Consider the following 24,023-nt stretch of genomic DNA (forward strand, 5'->3'; position numbering starts at 1 on the left):
CAGAAATGCATATAGAGTGTTAGTTGGGAGGCCGGAGAGAAAAAGAGCTTTGGGGATACCGAGACGTAGATGGGAAGATATTAAAATGGATTTGAGGGAGGTGGGATATGATGATAGAGACTGGATTAATCTTGCTCAGGATAAGGACCAATGGCGGGCTTTTGTGAGGGCGACAATGAACCTGCGGGTTCCTGAAAAGCCATTTGTAAGTAGTAACTTGCCTTTGTACTGAAGTGAGTGTATACGGAGGTACAGGAGTGTACTAGTGAAAAACCACTAACGTTTACAACATTTATATCACTGTGAGAAAATTTATTTATTTTTTTTAATATGATTGCAATAAAAATTGATTAATTTGTTGTAAAATGCTCCAGCGTATTACAAACTTGAATTTATTGCGTCATTATTCAGCGTGTAATGTCAAGCAAAGAATGTGAATTAAATTATTCATTGATTATTTAAAATTAAATAATTAAATAACTAATTATTTCAATTAATTTCTGTATTTTGTTGTGGTTTGTTTTCTCTGCAGATACACAACGCTGAGCAAGTGAATTCTCGCTGGTATAGCAGCCTTAAAGTCGTAGACGTAAACAAATAAAGTGCGAGGTAGAGAATCTGGTTGTACCTCCAACGAGGGGAAGGGGGTGGTAGCCCGCCTCGCTCGGCTGGAACCTGCGCGCTGTGCCGGCGGGATCGCGCGGCGTTGAGATGAACTCACTCATTCCGTCGCCGGAAAGCATCAGTCAATCACTGATGCCCCGCTTGATCGGCGGCAGCCCCGAAGTATTGCTCTTCAGGTGTGTGTGTCCACGGCCGCGGCATATGACGGCTCTTCGCGCCATATTCTGCGTGGTCATGGTGACAAGCGGTGAGTCAACGCATTTTATTTGTTTTGTTTCTCTAGTTTTACAGAGTTGGTTATTAAAACTTTAGTTTTTTTTTTTTAATATTTATCGTGGCATCGATACTTTAACAATTTTGTTATTAAAGTATTTATTATTATTATTAGTTGAAACATTTCATCGGTCCCCCGAATTATGAATTATAAACGCTCTTGTTTTACCAAGTTGTTTATAAAACTTTCAGCTTTTGTGTATTTACCATGGCATCTGGATTTAATAAAAACTATTAAAGTAGCTTTTTATTAGTTAGTTCAAATAAACCTTCACCTTCCTGAAGAAGTATGAATTCATTACGATTTATCTTGTTCTGCCAAGTTGTTAATAAAAACTTTAGGCTAAGCTTTAGTATATTTATCTTGGCGTCGGGACTTCGTTAAAACAGATATTTATTAATTAGTCTAAACAATTCTTCCGTCCTTTGAAGAAGTATAAATTCTTTAGGAATTCTCTTGTTTTAGCAAGTTGTTTATAAAAAACATTAAGCTTTTGTATATTTATCTTGGCATCGGGACTTCGTAAAAACTATTAAAACAGATATTTATTAGTTAGTCTAAACAATTCTTCCGTCCTTTGAAGAAGTATAAATTTATTATGAATTTTCTTGTTTTAGCAAGTTGTTTATAAAAAAACATTAAGCTTTTGTATATTTATCTTGGCATCGGGACTTCGTTAAAACTATTAAAACAGATATTTATTAGTTAGTCTAAACAATTCTTCCGTCCTTTGAAGAAGTATAAATTCTCTAGGAATTCTCTTGTTTTAGCAAGTTGTTTATAAAAAACATTAAGCTTTTGTATATTTATCTTGGCATCGGGACTTCGTTAAAAACTATTAAAACAGATATTTATTAGTTAGTCTAAACAATTCTTCCGTCCTTTGAAGAAGTATAAATTTATTATGAATTTTCTTGCTTTAGCAAGTTGTTTATAAAAAACATTAAGCTTTTGTATATTTATCTTGGTATCGGGACTTCGTTAAAAACTATTAAAACAGATATTTTTATTAGTTAGTCTAAACAATTCTTTCGTCCTTTGGAGTATAAGTTCATTATGAATTCTCTTGTTTAGCAAGTTGTTTATAAAAACTTTAAGCTTTTGTATATTTACATTGGCATCGAGACTTCGTTAAACTCTATTAAAACAGATATTTATTAGTTAGTATAAACAATTCTTCCGTCCATTGAAGAAGTATAAATTAATTATGAATTATCATGTTTAGCAAGTTGTTTATAAAATCTTTAAGCTTCTGTATATTTATCTTGGCTTCGGGACTTCGTTAAAAACTATTGAAACAGATATTTATTAGCTAGTCTAAATAATTCGTCCGTTCTCTGAAGAAGTTTAAATTCATTAGGAATTCTCTTGTTTTAGCAAGTTGTTTATAGAAACTTTAAGCTTTTGTATATTTATCTTGGCATCGGGACTTGGTTAAAAACTATTAAAACAGATATTTATTAGTTTGTCTAAACAATTCTTCCGTCCTCTGAAGTATAAATTCATTATGAATTCTTTTGTTTTATCAAGTTGTTTATAAAAACTTTAAGCTTTTGTATATTTATCTTGGCATCGGGACTTTGTTAAAAATTATTAAAAGAGATATTTATTAGTTAGTCTAAACAATTATTCCGTCCTCTGAAGAAGTATCAATTCATTATGAATTGTCTTGTTTTAGCAAGTTGTTTATAAAAACTTTAAGCTTTTGTATATTTATCTTGGCATCGGGACTTTGTTAAAAACTATTAAAACAGATATTTATTAGTTAGTCTCAACAATTCTTCGTCCTTTGAAGAAGTATAAATTCATTATGAATTCTCTTGTTTTAGCAAGTTGTTTATAAAAACTTTAAGCTTTTGTATATTTACATTGGCATCGGGACTTTGTTAAAAACTATTGAAACAGATATTTATTAGCTAGTCTAAATAATTCGTCCGTTCTCTGAAGAAGTATAAATCCTTTAAGGAATTCTCTTGTTTTAGCAAGTTGTTTATAGAAACTTTAAGCTTTTGTATATTTATTTTGGCATCGGGACTTCGTTAAAAACTATTGAAACAGATATTTATTAGTTAGTCTAAACAATTCTTCCGTCCTTTGAAGAAGTATCAATTCGTTATGAATTAATTCTCTTGTTTTAGAAAGTTGTTTATAAAAACTTTAAGCCTTTGTATATTTATCTTGACATCGGGACTTCGTTAAAACTATTAAAACAGATATTTGTTAGCTAGTCTAAACAATTCTTCCGTTCTTTGAAGTATAAATTCATTATGAATTCACTTGTTTTAGCAAGTTGTTCATAAAAACTTTAATCTTTTGTATATTTATCTTGACATCGGGACTTCGTTAAAAACTATTAAAACAGATGTTTATTATTTAGTCTAAACAACTCTTCCAGCCTTCGAAGAAGCAAAAATTCATTATGAATTCTCTTGTTTTAGTAAGTTATTTATAAAAACTTTAAGCTTTTTTATATTTACATTGGCATCGGGACTTCGTTAAAAACTATTGAAACAGATATTTATTAGCTAGTCTAAATAATTCGTCCGTTCTCTGAAGAAGTATAAATTATTTAGGAATTCTCTTGTTTTAGCAAGTTGTTTATAGAAACTTTAAGCTTTTGTATATTTATCTTGGCATCGGGACTTGGTTAAAAACTATTAAAACAGATATTTATTAGTTTGTCTAAACAATTCTTCCGTCCTCTGAAGTATAAATTCATTATGAATTCTTTTGTTTTATCAAGTTGTTTATAAAAACTTTAAGCTTTTGTATATTTATCTTGGCATCGGGACTTCGTTAAAACTATTAAAACAGATATTTATTAGTTAGTCTAAACAATTATTCCGGCCTTTGAAGAAGTACAAATTCATTATGAATTCTCTTGTTTCATCAAGTTGTTTATAAATAACTTTAAGCTTTTGTACATTTACCTTTGCCTCGGGACTTCGTTAAAAACAATTGAAACTGATATTTATTACTTAGTATAAACAATTCTTTCGTCTTCTGAAAAAGTATAAATTCATTATCAATTCTTTTGTCTTACCAAGTAGCTTATAAAACCTTTAAACTTTTGTACATTTATCGTGATATCGGGACTTCGTTAGAAACTATTAAAGTACACCAGATATTTATTAGTCAGCCAAAACAAACCTTCGGCTCCCTGAAGAAGTGTTAATTGACCATTAATTCTCTTGTTTTACTACGTTATTTATTAAAATTTAAGCTTTTGTATATTTATCGTAATTTCGAGACTTTGTTGAGAACTGTTAACGTTGATAGGTCTACTGGTATTTATTATATATCTAAAACAATTCTTCGGCTTCCTGAAGAAGTATAAATTCAGGGAGGTGCAAAACTAGCAACTCAGTTGACAACACTCACCAAAGGAATCTGGATTCGATTGTAGAAATATATTATATTTATGATGGACAAAGCTTTGATAGATTATGCATTCCCCAAGTACCATGCTTTCCCCTACTCTTCTCTATTCAGAATTACTCGACACTAGCATTATAATGTCATTGCCTCTATACATCCTCTGTAGTTGTAAAGGAACGTTGAATAAAGAAATCCAGATTTGTCTTCCACTGTATTACAGGAGGTAACATATCAACATAAATATGTTTGAAAACAAAAGTTTATCTACCTTTATAGAGACTGAGGTAATTCTGGAGTACGACCATTCCACGATTTTCGAATTTTTTTTCGCAAACGACGATTTTATGCTCTATTTTCGAAAGATAATAGAAAAAAAATTCGTAAACACAATTTCGACTGTAATTTAATATAACCTATCACAACTTAAACTACCCTAACCTTACATAAGCATAACCAACCCAAGGTAAACTGAACTAACCTAATCTAACCTAACCTGGTAATGTTTTGTTAGCTCAGATTAGGTTAGCTTACTTTAACTTTGGTTAGTTAGGGTTAGTTAAAGTTAGGTTAGTTTAGGTTATGATAAGTTATGTTAGGTTACAGTCGAAATTATGGTTTTCCGAAATTTTTTTCTGTTATCCTTTCGAAAATGGAGCGTAAAGTCGTCGTTTGTGAAAAAAAAAAGTTAGACAATTTTGGAGTGATCGTCTTCTTGAATTATCGAGGCGGAATGTGCACATCTGGGCTTGTGTTAGGTGTTCTCATGAATGGTTTTCTTGAATCAAGCTAACCACCTGCATATGAGGTCTTGTTACTTTCGAATGTTTATTATAAACAACCAAAGAAATATTCTCTTAAGTGGCGCCTTATTATGATACCACATTTGATTATAATGATAGGCAGCGTATTCCGAATCTCACCAATGACATCACGCTGCAGCGGAATAGGAACAAAACTGCTGGAAGGTTCAATGGCTATCATGGCGACTGTACAAGTTGTTATTGTGTTACGCTACCAAGATTTTTCGAAATTTGCATACTGTCATCTCGCTCAAAGAAAAGAGAGCATAAACAATTTATTTCTTGAACCAATAATAGTAATAACTGGTCCGTTGACATGTTCGTTTATAGGCTAAGCCATTAACACATTTTTTTACGCTGTGCTCATTACAAACAATACAGCAGAACACACCGCCCTGACACAACAGTGCACGATGTCATTATTCGTCTGCTATTTCCCGCCCTATATAAGAACCAATCAGATTCACTGATGGTGGTTGGTGGATACTGCCACCTCTGCAAGGTGATGGAACTGGTGCGACACCGGTGGAGCATCAGTGATGTTATCGCTGAAATTCGGAACACCGTGAGGGCTAATGGTGGTGGCGATGATAGCGATAATAATGATGATAATAATAATAATAATAATAAATTGTAAGGCTTTAACTTCATCTTATCACACTAGCGGATATAGAGAGGTCGCGGCAGTGCTCAAAGAAGCTACACACGTGCGAGCGCGGAAAGATAAAAATGAAAAATGTATGCACTTTATTATTATTATTATTATTATTATTATTATTATTATTATTATTATTATTATTATTATTATTAATTAATTAATATTTGAGTTTTAAAGGATTTTTATTATTTCGGAAGTTTGGTAGAAATGTATGACTACGATATAGTATGACCAAATTGATTTTCGTAATTTAGAAATTTCTATTAAATTCTCTTAGCAAATAAATCAATTCTTTAATTTTAACTTCAGAGAAATTCAGAATCTTATGATATTGCTGGAATGACAATTTGTAGAATATGCGATATACAATGAAGAGAAAATTGTCTCGTGTGCCCACGAAAGGTCTCGCAGAATCTGCCACAAATCGAACTTAATAATTTTAAAAGTTATTAGTCTTGAGATGTAGGCCTACTATTTTTCTTACACAGGAACATCATTTTATTTTTACTTCAATTTTTATTGTACCTTAGTTTTTTAATGTACTTCACTCCCACCCCTTCTACTAATGAAGTTCAACCGTTCTCCACACAGATCCAAGACTGCATATACAGTCATAGTAGCCTTAGTAAACATTACGTTCCAAAAATATATTCGCGTTTTCCAGTGGCGAAAGAGCTTTCAACATTGCATCATTTTCCATTTGCCTACGTTGCATCCCGGTTTCCCCCTCCTGCTTCTCTTCGCCTCTCTGTAAATGCTAGTGGCTGGGCTGTCTCAGCTCTTTTCTGAGAACATTAATTTCTGTTAGGAATTGGACGTCTACGTAATATTATACCCATACATTTGTTTAAAATACTTAAATAAAAAGGCCTCGTTAAGTAATTAACTGTCACGTGATTTCCTCCTTTTCTACGACGCTGCGACATAACCACTTGGACGGACAGTAGATAACAGATCTGAGTAATTTTATCTTTTCGGATCGGGCAGAAATGAAGATTGAATTTACAGTACGTGAGGTCTCTTTTATAGAGTAAGTACAGAATTATTTCAACATGAGTTACTGATACGAAGTACAAATCTGGTAATTGGAATTACGTACAATAGTCTATAGTCCGATAATATGCACATTGGAACTGAAGCCTGTATCGAAATGAACGGCCACCATTTTCAAAAATGTGTTTAAATATCCATATTATGATTATTTTTCAATTTAACTTCATTCTCTATATTGTACGCTAATGTGTTGTAGACAGTATAATATACATTGCATAATGAATACGTCCGCATGGACAGCTCAGTTCGTGAGTAAAAACACTCATTGTTAATATTGTACTGTATTTTGATTAAACAAAAACCTAATGAAAATTATCAAACTCAAAATCGCGATATTTCCTAGTTTACGTAAGTGGATGAACTACTTTTCTTCCCTCCTATACCTAGTAAAGTGATTTGTTTGTATATTATACCAGTATCATCGAATTCCAGTCGTGGAAGGGGGTAGCAAACGGTGTTTCCGGTTCTTAATCGTTGATCCAAAGGTATAGCCAGGTTAATATTAGAAATGTTTGTAAAAATAAAATGATGTCCCTGTATATATTTTTAAACTGTGCTTCAAAGCTTCAATTCAATCGTCGTTTGTGTAAGCGTGTACCCGTACATCTTATATTTTTCCGATGATATTAGATACTGTATGTCATCTGCGCTACTTCTGTACTGAACATAAATATGGTGTAGATTTAAGACTGTTACATCTTTTTTTACGATGTGCCAACTAATGACTGTAGACCCCAGTACTTCGTGGAAGTTCTACAAATGGAAGAACAAGAACTTCAAAACTTCGTTAATTCTCCATTACCCACTTTAGAATTTGTACGTAAAGTTTTACCATAACGACTCTGCGGATAGTTCTGTACAATCGTTACGTCAGTTTGTGCTGTAGTTATGGTGAAGTTGCTATTGTAATTGAAATAGTACTTGCTGAGTTTATAAAGTTGTTGCAGTGCAATAGAAGATATCTTATGCGTATACCATAAAATGTGTTTAATTGTTGATACAGTATGTGATATTTATATTGGTACGGATATGTTTTTGTTTTAAAGTTGTTGTAGTCTTATTCCTAACGTGTATTCAACAATATGCACAGCTTAGGACAGAAAAAACGTGCCACTGTCTTTTACTTAAAAAAATTGTCCGTCTGGCTGGAGCTTCGGCTCGCTTTGTTTCCAGCGGGGTTTACATGTGAGCGTTTCTATGGGGAAATGGCTCGAACCTCTTAGAAGAGTAATGTATTGCTCTTATATTTGTTAGGTATTGTCTCACACTGAAAGAGACAGCTGCTACAGACGTTGCGGTAGTTTATAACGAAGGCGCTGGACTTGGATGTTAAATGTTATGTTTTATTTAACGACGCTCGCACCTGCAGAGGTTATATCAGCGTCGCCGGATGTGCCGGAATTTTGTCCCGCAGGAGTTCTTTTACATGCCAGTAAATCTACGACATGAGCCTGTCGCATTTAAGCACACTTAAATGCCATCGACCTGGCCCGGGATCGAACCCGCAATCTTGGGCATAGAAGGCCAGCGCTATACCAACTCGCCAACCAGGTCGACTAGACTTGGACATTAAGAAGTTTCAAAGTAGTACTATAATAATGGTTCGAGTCCTAATGACTACCCACTTTCATTTATTTATTTATTTATTTATTTATTTATTTATTTATTTTATATTTAAGGTTTACTCTTATTTTATGATACGGTACCTATTTAGAAATTTATTTCTGAAATATAATAATAATAATAATAATAATAATACGCCTAATAATAATAATAATAATAATAATAATAATAATAGGCCTAGTAATAATAATTTATTATTATTATTATTATTATTATTATTATTATTATTATTATTATTATTGTAACATTAACTTGCAAAACATTTTATCGTAATTTCGTCGTATTTTGTCCCACAAAGCATGAATTTTAATTTAAACTATGTTAGAAAATGTTATTACTTTCCAATAGGCTAAAATACAGGTGACTGAAGAAGAGGCGAGAAATAGTTTTTCTACCCTAATGAGAGGATTTTTTCATATATTAATTATAAAAAGTAAGTAAATCCGTGGTGCTACAGCCCATGAAGGGCCAAGACCGACCAACCGGCTGCTGGCCTCACGTCCACATGCCGAAGCAGAATGGAGGTATCGTGTGGTTAGCACGATGATTCTCCCAGCCGTTGTAGCCGGTTTGCGAAACCGGATTTTCGCTATCTATCGTAGCTCCCCAAGTGCATCACGATTCTGGGTGGGCACCGGTCCTATACACTGGCCGAAATGTTATGAGAAAATTTCTTCCCCTATGAGGACTCGAACCAGCGCGCATTCCGTAACGCGAGTCCTAGGCAGCATGCTCTAGACCACGACTTCACGGCGCGGGACATATATTAATTATAGTTTTTTCATTAATCTTAGATCCCGCTACGCGCAATACACAGGAGAAGGAAAAAAGTAGGCTACTTAAATCATTGACAACAACACACCACTCTAAAGGCAATATAATATATCACTAATAAAGATAGAAACCCACCTAACCTCCCAAATACCTTCGTTTCTTATACATATATTCGAGCGCTAATTTTCTAAAATATTTTCACACTAAATTATCACGTAACCCAGTAGTACAGTAGGGGAGGCAAGACCTGTCCTGTGTACTTGTCCTGTGCTGTAGCTATATCACCAGTGGGGTGGAGGGAGAAGGTATGTTTTAGTCTGAGATGTCAGTAGATTGGTATTATATTAATCATCATGAAGCAAATTCTCTTTTAGATGGCTCATTCTTTTCTCTTTCGCACAGCTCACATGCCAGGTCTCCCCCTCCCCCATCTATAATACCACTAAGCACTACGCAGGAAAACACTCCTTTCTTCGGTGCATGATAAATTTGTTTACCTATCTACCAAAAAGCGTATGTGCAAGGCATGCCAGAAGCCTCAACAAGCCGGAGCTAACCTGTCGCTGATTCTCGACCGTACAAAAACTCGTTTATTTATTTTTCCGTATATATATGTATAGTTGTAAGGCTATAACATCTGTTAGTTTTATTTCATCATGAAATAACTCGACATAATCAGACGTCAGTTCCATGAGTGGTGTGTAGCGAGATGGAAGATATAATATTTGTTCTCATATACATTACCTTTTTTACTTTTGTTTACGAATTATTTTGTACGTAATTTCCAACTAAAATATTTGTTTTTTTTTTTAATCATGTTTTAATCGTTCCTGCACAGGATACCTCTTGAGCACTGCCTATTTGATCTATTAGCCTTCATGTAGCGATTATGTAATTTTACTTAAAGATTTCTTTTTATGATATTGTAATAAATATTTTATACTTTTTAGACAATATATAAATACTTTTTATAAATAATATATTCTTTTCGGGCTATGTGTATATAATTTAGATCTAAAATCATCTTCACGATCTTAAAAAATCACAAGTAAATTCAATTGCATATTAAAATTTCACTTTTTATTAAATGCGCTAGAGACTTTAATGCCCATATCCAAGAAATTACTGTCAGACAGGCCTACTGAAATATTGACATAGATGAGTAGATGAATTACAGAAATCATATTCTAAACATAGCCAAGCATGTTCACTTCCAAGTCTTGGAGCAAAGACGAAGTCTTGTGTATGTTGGACGAGGTTCAAAGTCGAGAGTGGCAAACTTCGGTAACTTAAGAGAAGAAACAAGCACGGTACTGGCATGTTTATCTTAAACTGGTCTGATGATGAAATGCTATAGGCTTTCTCATAGCAGAAGACCTCTCTAATTAAAATAATGCAGTCAGTCGACTTGAGTTTAAACAAAATATTTCTTCCTTTCAAGAGCGAAGTATTACAAGGTCGCTTTCTTTACTCAGAACCTGTTTTTGACTGCGAAGAGCACATATTAGAGTAAACACACAGTTCCTTGAATGGATTTATCTCTACCATCGCTTTCTATCTAGCTCAAATGTTGAATGGAGTATACCTTGTAAGCAGTGTCTACTGAATATGATACATTTGTACACTTAAGCATCCCAGAACGGAATTGCGAAATTAATAGCCTGTGAAGAATCGTTCCCGCAGTCATGATATTTCAGTGAACTCATAAATAAAGGTTCCGGTATCGAAATCAAAGTGGTAATATCGGTTGCGTCATAACTTTTTGCACTGCGACGGTTTCGGTCTGGTGGGGTCGCAATTGATCACACACACACAAACCTGGTACAAAATATAAACAGCGCATTTGCACCTAATTTAAGTATCTATGCTGATCTCTTCATCATGTCTAGAATAAATATGTTTCTGTTTTTATTCTCTTAATAAACCTATATTTTTACATATAGGCCTAACTTGTTCCTGATATTTCCTGATGTCAGAACTTCGATTTGATTCAATTAATAACGTTTGATATTACAAATTCTACGTGTCCCAGCTAGTTCTCAGCAAGAAAGCGGGGATTCATCTTCTTACCATACGAACTGGGACGTCGTCTTCATTAGCCTACTATGCTAGCTGTTGGATTAGAGGGTCACGGGTTCAATCCCGACCGAGGGCGATGAAATTCTTAGCGTAACTTCTTCCAGGAGGGAAGTAAATTGGTGGATTTTATGTCGTACATTTTACGGAACATAAAATTCCTCTACATTATAGAAAGGTCCATACAAAATTTGTGAACTTTTTTTCCTCTATGTTGAATATTGAACTGCAGAATCTCTGCACTTGAAAGAATTGTTGAATAAATTATTACTAGGCTTCGGTCCTGGGCACAGAAACGCATGAAGTTCAGAACGCACGAACGATAGTGTTGTGTTGGTCGAGTGGAGTGGGAAATGGAGCGCGCCGTAACTTCGTGTCTCAACATGTAAACAGTCCGTCACAGTACGGCACAAAATATATTTCACAGATGCAGTATACACAGTACATTCCTAGTCTAGACAATAAATGTATACCATTAAAGTCGTCTGGCCGCGAAACCAGGTGGCCCGGGTTCGAATCCCGGTCGGGACAAGTTACCTGGTTGGGGTTTTTTCCGGGGTTTTTCCTCAACCCACTAGGAGCAAATGCTGGGTAACTTTCGGTGGTGGACCCCGGACTCATTTCACCGGCATTATCACCTTCATTTCATTCAGACGCTAAATAACCTTAGATGTTGATACAGCGTCGTAAAATAACCCAATAAAATAAAAAAAAACCATTAAGTATTAATGTAAGTTGTAACCTTCAATCAGGTGTCCCTACGCCGAAGCCTGTTACACGTACCGCAGCCAAGCAGCAATACACACAACGGTAATGCACATCACGGACCCACCTGTGCTGTTGCAGTCACCCTTTCACACGGGTCATGACGTCATTTATACTCCGTGTACTCCAAACCTCATACTGGTTACGGTGTGTCCCTAGGTAGAAACCTGGTTATTACAACGAATTGGAGGCAAGACTTTGTCTTGTGTTTGTTCTCGATCCCGCATTGCATCGTTTCCACATAGCCAGATTGTCCCAATAATCGAAGTCTAATGTTCAAAGGCAAAAGACCTCATATTTACTCATAATATCGCAATCGCATTCCGTGAAAGCGGGTGCAGATAACATAAGCAAAATATAGTCAGACACCTTTTTAACGAATCTCCATGGGACTTGTTACTTTTTCCTTGATGTTTTTTTTAATAGGGAGTTTTCGCTTGATGTAAACCAGGAAGAAATAAGAGTAAATGTCGTAAATTCTGTATAGGCCATAACTATACTGTATTTGCATATTCTTAACAACCATTAAATTTACTGTTAGCAAGCACACTTTAACAATAAACTTGAACACAGAATGTGAAACTTATTTACAAATGGTTTTTATAGAACCTGCAGGTTCATTGCCGCCCTCACATAAACCCGCCATCGGTCTCTATCCTGAGCAAGATTAATCCAGTCCCTCCTATCATATTACACCTCCCTCAAATCAATTTTAATGTTATCCTCCTATCTACATCTCGGCCTCGCCAAAAGTTTTTTTTCCTCAGGCCTCCCAACTAACACTCTATATATATTTCTGGATTCACCATGCGTGCTACAAGCTCTGCCCATCTCAAACATTTGGATTTAATGTTTCTAATTATGTCAGGTGAAGAATACACTGCGTGCAGTTCTGCATTGTTTACATTTCTTCATCTCCTGTAAAGGTCGACCTGGTTGGTGAGTTGGTATAGCGCTGGCCTTCTATGCCCAAGGTTGCGGGTTCGATCCCGGGCCAGGTCGATGGCATTTAAGTGTGCTTAAATGCGACAGGCTCATGTCAGTAGATTTACTGACGTGTAAAAGAACTCCCGCGGAACAAAATTCCGGTACATCCAGCGACGCTGATATAACCTCTACAGTTAAATAAAACATAACATTTTTTGCCTGCCACTTTTCAGACAATCACGGATTTTAACAATCATAAATTTCTATATTTATGATCTAGTACTTTACACTCGACAAAATATCGACAATTACTCGTTAGTGGCAAATATACATGATCATGAAATTAGAAATAGTGAACAAATTAATATTCCATATTGTAGATTACACAAGAGCAACACAAACCTTTTAATTATGGGGATGGAATTATATAATAAGCTCCCCAGTGAATATTACAAATTACCAATCAATGGCTTCAAAACTAGATTTTACAATTGGTTATTAAATAATCCTTTTTATTCTGTTGCTGAGCTTTTCGACACAAATTTGTATGAAATTGTATTTTAATAAACAAGTTTAATTGCAATTTAGTTAGTTTTCTTTAATTTAAAAGTTTCAAATTATATCATGTTTTCATTGTATCATTTAAATTTTACTGTTTCTTTTATTAGTGTTTTTAAAAATGTATTTATATGTTATTCAATGTATTCTGACGAAGCCTAAAGCTGTATGTCTAATGGCCAAATAAATTGAATTGAATTGAATCAATCGCCCCATTTTACTCTAAAACTAGGATCATCCCGCACAATATTAGAAAGTAATTCTAGCATTTGGAAGTACTCCATATTCGCTTATCTCTTCAGAAAGCTGTGAGTTTGGAGATCTGATAAATTAATATGTTTGTTCCTCGCCAAGACAAATATTTAAAATAATACGTTTATACTGTATATTTAACGATGCTTCGTTTATGAATAGCATTTTCAAATGTTATTCGAGGAATATTAATATAATCAGCACACCCGTCATCGTCATCATCGCATAATTCTTGAATTATGAAGCATCAGGCAAACTGTAAGGACCGCTTCTTTGATTATTCTGTGCAAAATTTAGACGAAGAAATACTGTTACTGAGTTAGTCACGTGGTAATGTGCTAGGATGTTGAAATTTCTCGTTTTCTTTACCAGTAATAAGGAAAAGTGAAATGATGAGAGAGAACTTCAGTCGTCACCGTCTTTTGCCATCATACATTTTGCTTGGAATCGCAGGAATTTCAGCCTTGTTCTCCGAAGTGGAAATGCGGCTCTTTAACCCAGAGATATCCACCTCCCCAACTTACGACGTCGGAGCACGTTTCTTCTTTCAGCAATGGGATAGAGCATTTATTAGGACGCATGAGGAAACGTAATTCCGTGTCACGAAGGTAACATGTCTGTAAAATTAATGCAAATCGGGAAATTGCATGTAATAGTGATGTGCACAGCTATATTAATATATCTATATTAACAGCCTTACTAATAAACCGTGTATAGTTTTTATACGAGACTTATACAGCGTTGAGACAGAAAACGTTACTAATAAACCGTGAATAAGCTATGGACGTATAAACAGGCTGTAACTATACAATGGGAATTACTTTGCAGTAGTTATATAGCCTACACGAAACCCCTTGTTTAAGCGTTGTATATAGCGAAAAAATGGCCGCCCCTCTAACAGCTGTTCGTATCGACTGTCATTTTATGATGACCACAGAAGAACAATCCAAAGATCATAGAATTATTGGCAATAATATTGCTGTAGCTTGTACTCTTTGACCAAAATGTAGTGTGGTAATCGATTAGAGCCAGTTGTACTATCGATACTTAACACGCCACACTAGAGCGCTCTACCGGATGCAACAGAGAACCTCAGATATTCTATTACCTTTCGTAACGAATTAATGACGAAACTATGACGTAGCTGTGTAACAGTTATACTGTTATACGCGACATATGTAGTGCAGTGGCGTATACTGGTTAAAGGGTTTGGGCTACCGCTGACCCTATTATTACACAAAATATATCTAACAATTACTTTAATTTTAATTACTATGGTAAAACTAATAATACAAAATTATTACATTATGTTATATTATAAACTTTTCCTTTTGTAATTTCCTTGGGCTACCGCCGGTAGCCCCGGTAGCCCGCAAAATACGCCCCTGATGTAGTGATTATTAGTAAGGGATTTACACACAACTTATAAACGAGCTACTCATTCTATAAGTATAAGACAGTTAAACGTCTGTATATAGAGTTTTTATTAGTAAGACCGTTAGAAAGTTTCGGCTACTTTATTTGTAGCAAAGAGTCTTAAACTGCAGTGACATTCTAAATAATTTTTTTTACAAATTGACTTGGGGAAAATTAGCAACCCATCTTTCTACGAAGACCTGGCGGAGAGAGTAGTAGATTTGCGTGTAAGCTATCCCGATGCGTCATTATTGTTAATAGGGGATTATATAGTCCCGTCGCTCTTATTTCCGACAGCCAATCACGTTGCAGGTCGGCTATATTTAAACGTGTGCGTCTTGTGATTCGCTGCTGATGACGTTATGCATTTCCTAAGGCTTGATAAATACTTAATAGGGGATTATATAGTCCCGTCGCTCTTATTTCCGTCAGCCAATCACGTTGCAGGTCGGCTATATTGAAACATGTGCGTCTTGTGATTCCCAGCTGATGCCGTTATGCATTTCCTAAGGCTTGATAAATAATATAATAGCCTGCCATTTTGGCTCTTTCGTTGGCGTTCGCAGAAAGCACATGAGGACGTTATTTGTCGCTCAATTATTTGCTCAATCACAGTGCGTTTGATTTATTATCATATGATCTAAGACATGATGATGTTTAACGGTGCAGCAAATAGATTTCTCGTCTGGTAGCTCGGTAATGAAAGAACAAAAATGGCGAATGATACTACCTACCTAGACTTTATAGAGCCTTCACTTCCTAAGGCGTAAGCAAAGCGGAGGAGTAACGCCGGAAATAACAGCGATACGACAATTCGAGGATCGGAATAAAAAATATTTCTTTTGGAGATTGGGTGAACGTTGAAAAGGAAGTGAGAAAAGCGAATAGATGCAGTAAAGATAAAGTGGTTAATGCAGATGTTTATGTACATTTATTGATCCATAAAAATATTGAACACATTCTTGCCCCATCTTATTCTAACTATCCTATGAAGAGAAAGATACAGCAGGAATTTAGTCACTCTAGAAATTGTAAGTTGCATATTAATTTATCCACATACGGAAAACATGATGGAATATATTCTGCCAACCTGTATAAGGCATATGCAAAAAAAAGCATCATTTTTGGGTGCAAATTGTTTAGTTTTTTTTTAACTGCCTGTATATGGCTGCATCAATTGTTTAAACAATATAATGTTTACTGGTTGTGGCAATTTATTGTCAACAAGTTATCGATTTCTGCGCAAGTTCCTCGATTTAATACCTCGAGCGTTAGTAAAATACAGTTCCAACATTCATCTGCGGGAGCGAACATGTTACTAATAATCATTACTGTCATTTTGGACAGTAGCAAAACAAATAATGGATAAAATTGACTTAATTTTTTCCTCTCTATTAAGAGCACAGTTTGTTTAATACGAATAACAGTATTACATTATGTTTGATGAATATTTAATATTTCAATGTTTGGTTTCATATTTTCTGAAATGGTCGCGGTCCTGAATGTATAAAAGATTTTTTAACCATTACTTGCATAATTCAGATCATCTTCTAACCACGTCCCTCACGGAGTAATTAGACAGTGTTGTCACTGGCAAAAAGTAAAATGTACCAGATTTATCAGAAAATTGTACCAGATGGTACAGATTTTTTTTTTCTATAATGTACCAAATTTGTACCAGCCCAATTTTCTCGTGAAAACACCTGTACAGTACATATTACAATACAGAAAAAACAGCATGCATAAATTTACATAGACAAGGAAAACTACGAAAATAAGGAACATATGTATCTGAAAGCATGTTTTATTGTAACAAATAAAATAACAAACATTAAAAAAAAACTCACAAACTTTATTTTAATATTACAATATTGTTGAACAACATACAATTGGAATAGATTGGTAATCATACCAACATTGCCAAAGTTGGTAAAATATTTAGGACACTAGAATAACAAAGTCATAAATAATGTTTAGGCCAATTACGAATTGCAAAAACAAAACAAAAAACTAAGTAGGACGGTAACTAGCTATAGTGAAAAATTTAATAGAATACAGAATACTGAATTACAGACAAATGACATAATAACCAACCCAGTCCTGCTTTTTGCACCGGTGGTTGATATCGTAGTAATCTATGTCAACAATGACCAATGGCTCAAGAGCTGAATGAAAGAAAATTGAACTTCAATACCAGTTACTAATTATTTCCATTCTCTGTTAATGTGTTGACCTTAAAGTGAGCTGTAGATCTAATTGTCGGGTGCCGATAATGATCAGTGTTGGTACTTTTTTAGTAGGTTATTTTACGACGCTGTATCAACATCTTCGGTTAGCGTCTGAATGAAATGAAGGTGATAATGCTGGTGAAATGAGTCCAGGGTCCAGCATCGAAAGTTGCTCATATCGGGTTGAGGGAAAACCCCGGAAAAAACCCTCAACTAGGTAACTTGCCCCGACCGGGAATCGAACCCGGGCCAGACGCGCTGACCGTTACTCCATAGGTGTGGACGTGTTGGTACTACCAACTTGGCAGGAATCATAATAATTTTTTTCAACTTTATTAAAGCCAGTTACAATAATGTCTGTTTTCATACTAAAAAAAAAAGAAGAACGTACAGATTGTATCAAATAATAGAAAATTGTACCAAAAAAGTAGCTGTACGTATCACGGTACAGATTACTTAAAATTATACCAGATCCGTACATCTGTACTAAAAGTGTCAACACTGCAATTAGGTTGTAAGTTGACACTTGTACACAAGAGGTGAACTTCATTATACTCTGCAAGAACTGAACTTTTCTCCTCGTTCTTCTCTGTTGTCTCAAGTGGAGATCATATAAACAGGGAGTTCTCTACTTGTAAATGCCTCTCTTCCGTTAAAAAAAAATGAGAAGGGTGTCCGACAAGTCCGCATCATAAGTGATATCATAAAATTTGTAGTGTGCGGAGGACCCAGAGAATGATCTCCAAGGTCGCCAGACTTAAATCTCTTTGACTTTGCCTTATAAGGTTATCTGAAGGACGTGAAGATTCGTGCTCTGCAACATTTACGAACACGGATCGAGGAAATGTGTCGTGAAACCACCGCTGTTATGTTACACCGCATTCGCATGAAGTTTCGCCTCCAGACATGTTATGAACTTGGAGACGCTCATATCGAGCACATATTATAATTCCTATATGTTGCGGGACTTGTTGGACAACCTGTATGTATTAGGTAAGAAAGTACCACTACAAATCTACCTATAACTCTAGCTGTTTTATAATAGAATATTCGATTACAGGGGATCACAAATACGACCAAAATGTTAAAGGAATTCAAAGTTTACTTAGGTCTACTACAAGTTCAAAAGGTCTATTAGCAGTAGTATTGGGTACAACATCCCCCTCCAATATATTATGTACACTGTTCAGTAGTAACTGTTATGCTTCTCTCTGCATAAGCAGACTGTGTCCATTAACTTCTAACGTGATGTGATGGGGGATATCTTACGTCATACTATCTGCAAACACTGAAGAGCAGTATGTACTCACAGCCAGAATTAACTTAATCAGGGTGAAGCTTGCTTACAGCCATACGTTAATGTATAACATGTGCGATGTATTGAATTGACAGCGAAATTGTTGCATGACTATGAACTTCAGTTTAGTTAGTTATTGAAATAAACTCTATTTAAAAATGGTACCTGTAGTTACGAATTAAAAAAAAATTAAAAAAGAAAAAAATCATAATGCTATACCGAAATGGTTTTCTTCACTGAAATAATGTTAGAAAATTCCGGCGAAATATACTGGATTTGTTAAAAAAAATTCTGTGTTATATCAGGGATACCCGACACGCAGAATATGTTTATACATTTTCTGGAATGAAAATAGAGTGGAGCCTCAATTTTAGGCAGTTTGGTTTTAGGTAGTTCAATTCTAGAATGGAGCACATGCGGAGAAATACATATTCTACGTCATTGATTAGCCTCCATACAAAGTTCGCAAGAACAATGTTCACTATTTCTGGTTCTCAATGTATATCGTAATTTTACGAGCAGAGAATCAAGGCAAATTTTTTCGTAAATTAGATCTAAAAAATGTAACAAATAGGTATATTTTAAAAGAAATGAAATTATTGCGGTTGAATTTAAACATCTGATAAATAAATGGACGATTATTAAAACAAGAAAAAATCTCAAACTTTTGTGACATTCTTTTCATGGAAGAACTCTGCACTCTAGACCAGGGATACAGAAATGGAGGGAAGGAAAGCATGGAGTAAGCGTTGGTTCCCTGTCCACAGTCCACCGGCGTTGAATGACGTATCTGTGGCCCGTATGCAATCATATAAGACAGATACTGAATAGAAATCCCCTCCCCTACCAAGTCAATGACGCGGGGATGGAAGGAAGAGGTGAGTGACGTATCCGATGAGTGACGCAACGCTACAATTGTCGCCCAGTTATCGAAGCCTGCTCTAGACAATTAAAAATATTCATAAATAAAATTAAATAAATTATTGCTTGTGTCACCGCATAAAAAATACTTACTGTATATATCACAGTACATACTGTTCCTTTTGAGAGAAAAAAGAAAGAGCACAATGTGTCCATTGTTTATAGTTGTTCTTTTTACTGTTTTTCTATTTACTAGAATTTAACTGAAAATAGTATCAAAATCTCTATTGCAAGTAATAATCCTCTTCCACTTCGCTAATGTACTTTCTGGTATGGACAGTTCTATAGCTAAACTTGCCACACTTTCATCTTTCTTTAGTCTCTCTATCACAGTGAACTTCATTTCTACAGAGTACGAATTTCTTTTCTCTTTTAAGCATGGTTGCGCTCAATACGAAACAACCGACTACTACCAAGAGACAACTGTACACGAATACTTCACCTTGGTTCTCTACCCACCCCTACTGCCTTATAAGGAAAGGATAAACAAGACATTTTCCCTAACTAAAACTGAGGCTCCAGTGTACTACGCGACCAAGGCGGAACCCGTCGTGGCAGAATGAGGAACTCCGTGCTCGCTGCGTATGTTTACTGCTGTAGTGTCCTCACATCCAATGCCTAGCGTTTCAATCTAGTCGCAATGCCGCATGTAGGGAGACGTGTGTTTCGTAGCCAGCGCGGAGCATTAGGGCCTATTTATAATTCCATAAAGTTTTGAGATGAAGGAAAGACAACTGGTTTATTCCTATCTCTATCGAAGACAACAGAGCGTGCTGCAGCTATTGTGAAGTTAAATAAGAAAACAATTAGTAGGATTAGAAAGGAAGGTAAAGAGTGTGATGACAAGGGTGTAGAAATATTGACACCAAACAAAGTTAGACGACCTCCTGCAAATAAGGTTGCATTAGACGATATGGACAAATATATCATAAGATGAGAAGTTCATAAATATTATAGTCTCTAGAAAGAGCTTCCAACATTAGGAAAGTTGCATAAATTTTGTAAGATACTGTAGGTTTTAAAGGGTGCAAGAAAACTTTACGAAAACTCATACTATCCATGGGGTTTGCATTCAAAAAATGTTTTTTTTATTGGGTTATTTTACGACGCTGTATCAACATCTAGGTTATTTAGCGTCCGAATGAGATGAAGGTGATAATGCCGGTGAAATGAGTCCGGGGTTCAGCACCGAAAGTTACCCAGCATTTGCTCATCTTGGGTTGAGGGAAAACCCCGGAAAAAACCTCAACCAAGTAACTTGCTCCGACCGGGAATCGAACCCGGGCCACCTGGTTTCGCGGCCAGACGCGCTGACCGTTACTCCACAGGTGTGGACTCAAAAAATGTAAAGATAAAAGGAAATATCTAATAGAACGCTCTGATATAGTAGCCAGTTATTTACCAGGACGAAACATGGTTCCATAACTATTACACTGTTCACAAATGTTGGCAAGACGTAAACGTGTCAGGAGTTTATACAAATAGCAGTGCAGGTCAACGACTTATAGCAGCCCATGCTGGTGGTAGTGATGGTTTTATACCGGGTGCTTTCCTCATATATGATGTCCGGAGTCCGGCCACTTTGAAATGGTAAGGTAAGAAACGTATATCAAATGAAATATTGTATAAAATACAGTACCTACTTTAGTTTACGTTACTTTCGATTCATGTTTCCTCCTTTACGAACACCGATGTTGTGGTACGTTTTCTGAATAGATTCCTATGTGTGTAAGCATATGATAAAATAAAACTAAACAATAAAGTTAATTATATATATTTATATATATATGAACATACACCATATAAAGCGTGTTAATAACACTGAAACAAGAGCGCAGTTCAGCTTGTGCTTCATTTTGCATCTGATGCGGACTTTACAACACAGCCTCTACTGTGAAGCGAATCGCAGCGCCACCAAACAAAACGGTTCCCGCCTTGGTCGCGTAGTACAGTTATGTTATGTTGTTTCGGTTAGGGTCTACAGATGGAGAGTATGGGCCTATAATAATAGAAATAATTAATAAAGAAGCTGCAATGTATTTGTTCTCCATAATATGGAAGGACAATAATCTCAGCCCACAGCATATTTTTCAACTACGGTTCACTCAAAGTGTAATGCACGTGTCTATTATCAGTTTAATATTACAGAACTTGATTATAAATCTTACATGATGTGAGTGCAGACCGGCGAGAGCCAGGTTGGTTTCTATCTGTATCTTAGTACGAGAGGATCAGATATTTGGAATAATTTTTGTGTTGTGATTATTATTAATTTACTATTTTGGCAGATAAGTACAATTGATTTAGAATCTTTAAATATAGATTTTCTATAAATAGTATTTATGTTTAAGGAAGTTTTTTGGTTTATTTATTATTTTTATTTTATTGGTTATTTTCTGTTACAGTTGGGGTTGCTTTTTTAACTTTAATGAAACGTAAAATTCTTAGGTATATTCATATTCGTAAAGGTCCAAATAAGGTCGGTTTTATTGGTATTTTACAACCTTTCAGAGATGCAATTAAACTTTTTACTAGGGAGCAAACATTCCCTTTTTTTAATCTAATTACTTATGTTATTATTTTGCTCCTGTTTTTAGATTATTTTCGTCTTTGTTGATTTGGTTTGTAATTCCTTACTTTACTGGTTTTATTTTTTTTTAATTGGGATTATTATTTTTTCTTTGTTATACTAGTTTAGGTGTTTATACTGTTATAATTGCTGGTTGGTCATCTAATTCTGATTATGCATTATTGGGTGGTTTACGTGCTGTTGGGTAGTATCATAAGTCTGTAGTTGCTCTCGATGCCGAGATATTACTGAGAGTCCGCGCGACACTGCTAATTTTATACACTACTTCGGCGCCTTCATGGTCTTAGCGAGAAGAGGTGGCGTCATTGGTCTCACAAGTTACACTAGTTTAACCTATGCCCTAACTACTAATAATATTAGTATTAGGCTGTGGTTCATTGTGCTATTAAAGTAAATATTTGAAATTCTGCCATTTTCTGTTTCACCACGGGTTCCCATACTCTGTGCGGGGAAATACTTATTCTACGTCAAACGTTTTGACATTTCACTTATATTATTTCTCAAACACCCAGAGAGAATCAGTTCCGCTGACTGTGGACTCTGATTTTGCAGTACTTTATTATTGAGAAAGAGAGATGAAATTTGTGATTCCACAGAGCACCAGTTGGAAATCACTGCTCTAGCCATTTGACTAACTGCATATACTTATAACAATGCGAAAATTGTGTATAATTAATTATCTCACCGTCGTTAATCTTAAGAAAGGCGTGTGCAGGCTTTGCCCGATAGGACAGCTATCTTTTGCTGCTGCTTTTCTTCTTACACTAGCTTCAGGCTGGCAAGAAGACTCCGCAAGATCGCGGGTGGTCTAGAAGCGAACAATTGCGTTTCACAGTAGCCTATATCAACATCAGTACAGTATGCATTATTTCAGTATAAAATTTAAATCCGTGCATTTAAATCCACCAAACCATTTTCCTCTGCGATATAGAGAGAGAGAGAGAGAGAGAGAGAGAGAGAGAGTCGTAATTATGCAATATAAAGTATTACAGAGTATTCTATACACTAAAACAAACATATTTCGTCGAATAGCACGAAGGGGGCCGCCAGGCTTAGGGTGACCAGACGTCCTCTTTTGTCCAGACATGGCCTTCTTTTCAGGTCTTTGTTCGGAGTCCGAGCGGATTTAAAAAAAATCAAGAAATGTCCTCCTTTTCGTAACTTGCATGCCTGATATTTCGAAATTATCTGATTTGACGCCTTTTTCAAGTAATTTGCCTATAGGTGGCAGCAGCATCGACGGACTATACTCTTTGCCAACGATCATAACTCTCTTTGCTTACAAAGTAATATTAAATTCACATTTTGTGCGGTCTTTTTACGTATTTTGATAATAATTATAGTTCCCTTGGCTTTCATATGTAGTTAACTGTCAAATCATTTTATATTACAGCAAAACCTCAATAAGACGCGCCCGCTTATTACGCTATCCCGTGTAATACGCTTTTTTGTCCGGTCCCTGCACATTTCATATATAACGCCTTTAAAAAATATCCCGTTTGTTGCGCTCAAGTCTCGCATAATACGCTATTTTTGTGGAATATTATCGATGTTATTTTCAGCAATGTACTGTAACAGCAATAAAACATTTTGGCCATTGAACTCACTGATGCCATTAACCTGAAAAGTATCGGTATTCGACTCTTTACCTGCGCACGTCATGCTGTACAATACCCCACCCTCTTGTTATGCTCTTACATTCGACTCTTTACCTGCGCGCTTAAAGCCTACATACAATTACAATACCCCACCCTCTTGCTAATCCTCTCTATCAAGCAACATTCTTCACTCAGTCGTAATAAAATTCTG

General features: G+C 35.4%; 1 protein-coding gene across 5 annotated transcripts in view; it reads left to right on the forward strand.

Annotated features, from left to right (window-relative positions):
• The first annotated feature begins 626 nt into the window (after positions 1 to 626).
• Positions 627 to 24,023, forward strand: part of LOC138697829 (neuronal acetylcholine receptor subunit alpha-10-like) — a 562,189-nt gene continuing 538,792 nt past the window's right edge. For 2 of the 5 annotated variants that reach the window (XM_069823380.1, XM_069823379.1), the window contains exon 1: positions 628 to 871. In XM_069823380.1, coding sequence (XP_069679481.1) covers positions 712 to 871 — 160 coding nt within the window. In that variant the 5' untranslated portion in view covers positions 628 to 711. Of the gene's footprint in view, positions 872 to 24,023 lie in introns of all 5 variants that reach the window. The other 3 variants (XM_069823382.1, XR_011331620.1, XM_069823383.1) reach the window with 3 other exon arrangements.

Source organism: Periplaneta americana, chromosome 4 (assembly GCF_040183065.1).
Source record: "Periplaneta americana isolate PAMFEO1 chromosome 4, P.americana_PAMFEO1_priV1, whole genome shotgun sequence".
In the NCBI taxonomy this organism is placed as follows: Eukaryota; Metazoa; Arthropoda; class Insecta; order Blattodea; family Blattidae; genus Periplaneta; species Periplaneta americana.